This window comes from Gossypium hirsutum, chromosome A03, assembly GCF_007990345.1.
Source record: "Gossypium hirsutum isolate 1008001.06 chromosome A03, Gossypium_hirsutum_v2.1, whole genome shotgun sequence".
NCBI lineage: Eukaryota > Viridiplantae > Streptophyta > Magnoliopsida > Malvales > Malvaceae > Gossypium > Gossypium hirsutum.
Genome location: NC_053426.1, coordinates 102,977,310 through 102,986,143, shown reverse-complemented (window position 1 = coordinate 102,986,143; position 8,834 = coordinate 102,977,310). Strand labels below are relative to the sequence as shown.

Genomic DNA, 8,834 nt, shown 5'->3' with positions numbered 1-8,834 from the left:
TTGTCATATTTTATTAGTGAAGTAACAATCTGAAGGAAAAAAAAACTCCAATTTCATATGCTTACTTGAAAAGGAGGCAATCCTCTTCCAATGTCAAGCCTATGAAGCAAATCTATCCTAAAGTCTATTCAAGATTAACATCCAAGCTATCGAAGAGTGCTTTGGTATATGAAAGTTGGGTTACTTGATGAGAAATTACTTTCTCTTTCCTACTTGAAAATATTCATTGCCCCCACTCAATATTTACTTCTCATGACTTGCCATCTTCCTACATCACCTTGGGTAAATATATCTAATGTTTTATTTTTATTATTAAAATTTATATATTAGAAAAATATTTTATTAAAACTGATATTACATATTATGTGCATGTTAAATTCCACTTTTAATATTCGATATTTATGTAATTTTACTCAATTACTAGCTAAAAAAAATTTCATTATCATTTTCAGTAAAAAATTATTTATAATTTAAAGCTTTTTTATTGTCACAATATTTTAATTATAAAAATATTAATATATTTTAATTTTCAATATTTGAATAATATTATTTTATATTAATTATTTAAAAATAAAAATACATTAATTAAGTAATTAAAAAATAAAAATAAAAATGACCAATCCGATATAAATATACGAATTCATCAAATGCTTGTGTCTAATCTTGGTCCCAACGGATCCTAAAACCGATGATCTAAAATTCATGATCCCACTCCAAATGTATAAAACTATTAACAATATAGATTTTTGACTTTTCTCTGCAATTCATCGACGAAAAATATCCCCTTTTAATCATCACTAAAGAGATTCTCCTCTGTTGTATTCTAAAATGTCTCTCTTAAACCAATTGTTTAATAGAGGCGTTTTTGGTGCAAAATGGTTAGTTATTTTCCCCCGTATTCCCAATTGTTTTTATCATGTGCGACTTGATTCTGCTTTTTGTTCATATATATGTAAGCGATTCACTTTGGGGTTTTCTTTTTATATTTTTGCTAAAGTTTATTTTTGATCTGTACAATTGTGTAGTAAAACATGCTTGAGCTTGGCAATCTCGCGCATCAAGTTGCTCCAAAATAAGAGAGATTTGCAGCTCAAGAATATGAGAAAAGAGATTGCCCAATTCTTGCAGGCTGGCCAGGAACCAATTGCTCGAATTCGCGTATCTTTTTCAACTTAATGTTTGTTAATGGACTCATTGATCAGTTTATTTCATAATGATTTTGATTACCATTTTTTTCTTTTGCTGTTCTTGTTGTGGGGTTAGGTGGAACATGTAATCAGAGAGCAGAATATATGGGCTGCATATGAGATACTGGAGCTTTTCTGTGAGTTTGTTCTTGCCCGAGTTCCAATTCTTGAAAGCCAGAAGTAAGTTCAATTTTAAAAGCCTTTTAAGAACTTAGGCGTTTGCTTTATTGGTGTTGCCTAATGGTTTATTATTTGTCTCCTTTCCAGTATTTTACCATGCCCTTATTTAATCGGTAGTGGTTTTTTCTTCTATTCTTTTTGTGTTTTCAAGTTATATTGCATCAATAGTTAAACACTTTGCTGAGCAAAGCTAGAGGCTGAAATCTATATCTTTTAATTTACATATAAATACAATGTAGTTTTCAAGCTGATTGTTAATTGTGAAGTACAGTTCTTAATTCTCTTCTCAGCTGACAGCGCTGTTTACTCATTATCTTTTAGATGCTATGTGATGCATATACCATTGTTAAATTCTTACGTATGATCATCATTTATGTCTACTGGTTATATCCCAGAAACTTAATAATTATTCTATCATGATATCAGTCCTTTATGTTTTATTTGTTTATAACAAGTCCTAATCTTTTGTTTTTCCTGAAAAGTTCATAATGAGATGAAGGAAGAGAATTGAGTTAATGTTAGAAAGAAAATATATTATTGTATAGAAAATCTTTCAATAGTATAAAATTTCCATCATTTACTGAAAGGATCAATCTACTTTATTGATTCATTTTCTTCTGCTACACTCAGCATGCTCTGTTGCTGTAGGACATACAAATAATATTGAGGAGCAGGGTTGTGACACCCATCCTGCTTGTTCTATTTCCTGCAAGTGGCTCTTCTCTCAATCTGGATAATTTTCTTCCTTTAGAAATCATGTTAGGACTAAGAATTCCTGAGAGCAGGCAAGCCACTGATTTACCAGAGGGCAACTCTAATCAACATTGCAATTAAGGGAAGAGAAAATGTGGATACAAAATTTATTCGCATTTTACAATAATGGAACTAAAGCACTAAATGCATTCTTTCATTACAAAGCAAAAGCGCGGGTTGTTTAGTTTGATCAATTGCTACATTGAAGAAAATGAATGTGGATTTTACTGCATTAGGGGTATATTTTGAGGATACCAACTTGGGTCCATAGAAGCAACAGCTTCTGATTCTTTTCCAATTGTTTCAATAATGTTTGGGTGCATGATTGTGTGATAACTGATAACCACATATTTCTTCCAAGTTATGTTTTTGTATTATAATCTTACGTGTAACAAGTTATAATTCAAGAATTTTTATGTCATTCTCATTTGAATTATTTTGGTTTTCTTAGTCAAGAATTTGAGCATCTTAAGTGTTTTCATTTCTTTGCACAACCTAACTACCCATTTTAACATGTCTTTGCACGTAACAGAGACTGTCCTCCAGAATTACGAGAAGCTGTGGCAAGCATAATTTTTGCTGCTCCTAGATGTTCAGATGTGCCTGATTTATTGCAGATCAAGAATTTGTTTGCCACAAAGTATGGAAAGGAATTTGTCATTGCTGCAACGGAGCTTCGTCCTGATTCTGGCGTGAACCGTGCAGTTAATTATCATTAGTTCTATTTTCAAAAAATATATATCATTAGTTCATTTAAAATTCTCTTGTGTGGTTCAATGGTTTTGCTAGACTCGTGGAGTTTGCAACTTGAATAGATGATATGCCATTTCTGATTCGATTCCCTTTTCTTTCTGTCATCTAGATAATTGAAAAGCTTTCAGTTAGTGCTCCATCAGGTGAAATAAGGCTCAAAGTATTGAAGGAAATTGCCCAAGAATATAGTGTAGAATGGGATTCTTCTGGCACTGAAGCAGAGTTCAACAAGAAATATGAAGATTTACTGGTACACATAATTAAATAATTTTTCAGAATATTTTTTCTGTGGACTATGCATAGTATCTTCTGTTAGGCATTATCTTCTGGAGTTGTTTCTGGTTCATGATCCATGCTCTTGATATTTATAGTGCTTTCTTTGCTGTTTAAACCAGCTGCTAGAATCTGTTTATGCATCCTTGTTGTTTCTACCTATAATAGTGAAATGACTTAGAGAGTTCTGTTCAGATTTGTGCCTATTCATTTTGACATCCCAACATTATTTCTCAGGATATAATATAGTTCTTAGTACTCTATGAATTCAGATAATCAAAATGAAATTTCAAGTTTCCCCATCGTCAAAATCTGTTGACTTCGAATTATGTATCAGCTACTCTATAGTTCTCATGTTCCATGTTTATTGAGTTCTGTTTATAGTTTTCCTGTTGCCAATCTCTACCTTGTAGTGTTTGTTAACTTGCACTTTTTGAAATTGATTTATCTGACTGGTAAGAACATTGCTTCATTATACGACTGTTCTATTTTTTGTGACTCTATAGTTATTAGTCTCCCACATTTACCAAATTCTTCACCCATTTTTCCTATCACTGATCTCTACCTTGTGTTTTTGGTTGTTGATGTTCAATGTAAAAAACCAGAACCTATTGAAACTGACTTAACAGACATCTTAATGACAAGGCACTACTTTAAGATAATTTTCTATTGTTGTGAAGTAATATTTTTTCTGAAGATTTTCATGTGGATGTATTTTACATGATATTTTCTACAATTAGTGGCTTTTCAGCAAACAAGTCTAGAAACATAGTAATGTAAATTTTTACTTCAGAGAACTTTTTACAAGCTCTAGTATAACGTTGTGTCTCTGGGTCTAGAATTTTGGAAGGATTTGCGGCATTAGATATATCATTTATGTGTGAAACACGTGACTATTGGTTTTTTCCACAGATCAGAGTTGAAGAAATGATGGACAACAACTCAAACAATAGAAATTGAATAGGATAGATTGAAATGGAAGGATAAAAGAAGGGTGCCAAAGTTTGGAAGCTGCTCAAATTTGAAAATATAATATTACAGCTAAAATAATATTTTGCTGAATATAAATCTCTAAGATTATTTTATGCTAGGGTCATTTTCATATTACTAAACCTAGCCCAATCTTTCAAGGCTTACATGATCTTAAGTCTAAACCTCAAGAAAAAAAGGTCTCGTGCTAGTTATGTGATCACTATTAAAAAGAAAACTCTTTAAAACAAGAAGAAAACAAAATCGAATTATGAACCCTTAAAAAATAGAAAAACAAACAATTATTGTGTATCATTCCCCTCTTTTCGAAAGAGACCAATGTTTGATGCGAAAACCTTAACAACTTAAGCATATTTTTGAGATAAATCTGTTGCAATTCATCCTTTAGCACCAAAGTAATTCCAGTGGCAGCCCTACCCAACCATTTAACTAGAAACTGTCAAAGTTGGGGTCCCTGCCTTGACTTCACCTTCTTGACATCAAGCACACTTTATAACATCTCATTTTACTATTGGTAAATTGCTGACTTGGTCTGCAACAGGAGTTACTTCCCATCAAACCTTCGTAAGGGTACAAGTCTGCTACATTAAAATTGGAGCCGATTTGTACTTGAGGAGGTAACTCTATTAGGTAAGCATTAGATCTGATCCTGTTAAGCACTTTACATGGTCCAAACTTTATGGGTTTTAGCTGTGATAATCACCCTTAGGAACACATTCCTGTCTTAGATGAATAAGCACCATATCACCATGATCACATTTTGTAGGTCAACGTTGCTAGTTGGCAGCAGCTTCAGAGGCCTCATTGCTGATGTTTAGAGCTTCCCTGACCTCCTTATGAACTTACTAAGTATGCTTAGCAAATGCAACTCTATCATTGCTCTAGCTTCTGAAGGCAATGGTACTAATCAAGCACGAGTTGTGCCTTTAGACCTATGCTGCTTCAAAAGGAGTCTTTTTGGTGGTCTGATTCATAGAATTGTTGTAAGAAAATTCTGCCTGTTGTATAACAAATTCCCAAGACACACATGATTTCCTGTAAGGCACCTTAACAAATTTCCTGAAGTCTGATTTACTGCTTTTCTTTGACCATCAGTTTGTGGATGGAAATTGTTGGAATAATTTTCCCAAGTTTCCTCCACAACAATCTCCAGAAGTGTCCCATGAATTTGATATCGGAAACAGTAGAAGTAGGAACACCATGTAGCCTTACCCCTTCACAAAAGAACAATTCCAATATTAGAAGCATCGACAATTTTAGAGCATGGAATGAAGTGTGCCCTCTCTGAAAATTGATCTACCACAAGAAAAATGGAGTCATGCCTCTTTGAGGTCTTTGGAAGACCTGAGAACAAATCCATGTTCAAATGGATTTATGATGTTTCTGATTCAGGCAATGGGGTATATAACCTCATATTTTGTGAGCTGTCGTTGCTAAATTGAAAAGTTGAACGCCTCATTAATATGCCAACTTCCTTAAACATCTTGGGCCAATAATGCTGATTTGCCACCATTTCTATGGTTTTATCTCTAGTTAAATGCCCTCCCAAACCATCCAATGGAGTTCTTTGATAATTTTCTCTCGCAAAGACCCCTTTAGAATGCATAGTTTGTTGCCTTTAAACTCTTCAAGAAAGGAACTCCACGTAGCATGACACTCACTAAGCTTGTTCTTGAAACTCAAGTATCAATACTTGGTGGTCAGTGTCAGCTCTAATGGTGAATTAATCAAGAGGGGATAAATTGATTTCTGAAAAACTTGATTAAGTAATTTAAGCACAAATGTAGGAGTGATAAATTTGAACAATATGCTAGAAATCAATTCAACATGCAATTCCCCATTCCAGCTCACTGGTTCCCGTTGCTGTACAGTAGGTACCAATGACAAATCTTCAACTACGCACCTCAGCTCAACCAATTCTTCTGGCTGCCCTTGATTACCTATACCATCTTGACCCCTTCCGCATCCAAACATAGTTTTGATTCCATTTTGGTAAAATAAAAGATGATAGACAACAATTCAAATTACAGAAATTATGTAGGATGGGTTAAAGTGGAATGATAAAAGAAGGGTTCTAAGGTTTAGATACCTCTTAAATCTGAAAGAAATGCATCAAGACTAAGATAATATGTTGCTGAATACAAATCACTAGGGTTATCTATACTAGGGTCAGTAGCATATTATTGAACTTAGCCCAAGCTTTCAAGGCTCAAATAAACATCAATAAAATTTTCACATGCTAGTAAGTAACTATTTGTTACAAAGATAACGTGCACACAACCAAAAAAAGAAAAAGAAAGAACAGTAAACAACTGCTCCTGCATCAATTGGAATGGCTACATGGATTCTTTTCTTCTGTTGAAGAACAACTTTTAGTAGCTACTGCAAACTGTATCTGGAAAATAACAAACCATACATTTAAAATTTCTATGAATTCACGCACCCATAATCATCCACCCGGCACACACACTTATGCGCACATTCTGGTATCTGTAATAACTTGGCCTTTAATGTTATTTACAGGCTGGATCAAAGCAAGTATGTGCTGAGGCTGCAGTTTCTCAAGCTCCCAGTAAACAGGCATCTGGTAAATCTTCACCTTCTAATGGGGCAAAAACTATTTTGCCTGCTGATGCTAGGCCGGCATCTCAACACCACCAAGTTCCCAGCCACGTGGGTAAATTGACTAGAAGTGAAATTGAGCCATCAGTGAAAAATGGTACTGCCGGTCCAATTTCTGACATTAAAACAGAGACAAATTCACGACCATCTGATGTATTGGAAAGAGCTCGAGCTGCTATTGCCTCTGCAGAGCGTGCAACAGCAGCTGCACGTGCAGCTGCTGAGCTGGTGAATGTGAAATTTGGTTCACTGAAGCTACAAGGAGCTTCATCATAACGTGTCGGTTGTTCAATCGCTTATTCTTTTGATTTTCTCCAGCAGTGTCTACTAAAAAACACAAGGAAAAGAAGGAGGAATTTCAAATATAAAAGAAACTTTGCTATAGGTTAAAACAGTGAAGTAGTGATATGGAAATCTTGAAGTTTGCATGGGGGAATTTGTAATGCTTCTACCATCGTATCATATTCATTTGTCATAGTTTAAGACTAGATTGTAGATTTTCCAACATTGCATATTGTCAGGCATTTGAGTTCCCAAACCAACTCATAAGCAGATTTTATAAACTTAATACTGTTTCTGAAGTTCTTTAAGCGTTAAGGATCATGTTTTAGCACCTACTTTCTGAATTATAAATAGGATTCTTTTTCATCAGTTACTTATTATTTTCAAGACGAATGAAGATTGGATTGTCTAGATTCATATTTTGGATTTAACGTCAACCGAGACTTTAAATCCAACTTATGATGGTAAGGAAATCTTTGAGTAATCACTAAAACGTATATTGAAAAATATTTTATAAAAAACAATCGACTGAATGGTAAATCTAAAATTTCCCATCTTTGTAGAAGCATTAAAAAAATAACAATTTGCATGCCAAGGAAGTGCGTATCAAAATTGGAGAGAGAATAAATACAAATAAAATATGAGATATTTGGGTTAATATCTAGTTTGCCCCTAAACTTATCTAAAAATATTTAGTTGATACTTTTTTTTGTACTTGAATTTGTATTCTACCACTCAAGTTAGTACTTCTCCATTAACACTATTAGTTTCTATTAACGTGGCATTGATAAACAATCTAGTGTTGACACATGTGAGAATAATTTTAAAATTTTTAAAAAATTATTTAAAAATAAATAGAGTAATAAAAGAGTAAATTTTTGTTGAGGTTCATTCTTGATGTTATACCTTTTTAAATTAATTTATATATTTTATATATTTTTTTAAATTTTAAAACTTATATCTGCTACGCAGGCCCGTTCTTGACATTTGATGAAGCATTTATGATGAAAAATTGAAAATCTTAGGCATTTAATTAATTTATTTTAGTTTGAAAATTTTTTCCCCACATTAAAAACTGATTTTTTGGGCCCTAGGCAGCTGCACTATCAAACAATCCTAAGGCCGAGCCTATTGCCATGTGGGATATTGAGAGGCTTCCACGTATCACCTACAGATTGGTTATCAATGCCCCGTCAATATAAATTAACATTGTTAGTGTAGAGATACCAACTTAGGTGATAGAATATAAGTTCATGTACCAACTAAATAAAAAAACAAACTAAACATTAACCTAAGTTTTTCGGTGTAAAAAAATAAAAAAGGAAGCAACTTTTTTTTGTAGGAGTTGACCTTATCCATAAATATACCAAGTTTACTTCAATGGGGTTACGTTACCTAACCAAGTACAAGGTGGATCATACTTGGACAATCTAAAAGTGCACTGCTCAATTCCAAAATTACCAAAAAAAGAAAAGAAAAATTGCTGCTCTTTGAGTACTTAGGAAAAATGTCTAACATATATGTGTATATATTTAAATTAGGTCAGTATATGTTTAACATATATATTAGGTTAGCAGTTTGCAATATCAGTAATCTTATATTTAGTAACAAATTTTTTATAATTTGAATAACTGAATTAGGTGCCCAACCCATTACGTCGGCGGGCTTACCTATTGGGTTATATATAGCCTAGCCCATTAGATAGGAAGCTCACTTACTATTGCATTTGAATTATTAATTTTCTATAGAAAAGTGTTATGGAAAAATATACATTGATGTACCGTTATTCAGCAC

The 8,834-nt window shown here is 33.2% G+C and overlaps 1 protein-coding gene across 1 annotated transcript; it reads left to right on the top strand.

Annotated features, from left to right (window-relative positions):
- Positions 1–658: 658 nt before the first annotated feature.
- Positions 659–7,339, top strand: LOC107886646 (IST1 homolog). Its single transcript, XM_016810682.2, has 6 exons — positions 659–878; positions 1,026–1,158; positions 1,264–1,367; positions 2,653–2,824; positions 2,983–3,123; positions 6,660–7,339. Exons 1-6 carry the CDS (start codon positions 829–831, stop codon positions 7,032–7,034), a joined length of 975 nt encoding a protein of 324 aa, XP_016666171.1. The 5' UTR covers positions 659–828; the 3' UTR covers positions 7,035–7,339.
- Positions 7,340–8,834: the final 1,495 nt, after the last annotated feature.

What these genes read in the sequence shown, in the direction of transcription:
- LOC107886646 (XM_016810682.2), top strand. Translation starts at nt 829, where the DNA reads ATGTCTCTCTTAAACCAATTGTTTAATAGAGGCGTTTTTGGTGCAAAA. An exon ending in AACCAATTGCTCGAATTCGC is followed by an intron (nt 1,159 to 1,263) that starts GTATCTTTTTCA and finishes TTGTGGGGTTAG; the next exon opens with GTGGAACATGTAATCAGAGA. An exon ending in ATTCTGGCGTGAACCGTGCA is followed by an intron (nt 2,825 to 2,982) that starts GTTAATTATCAT and finishes TCTGTCATCTAG; the next exon opens with ATAATTGAAAAGCTTTCAGT.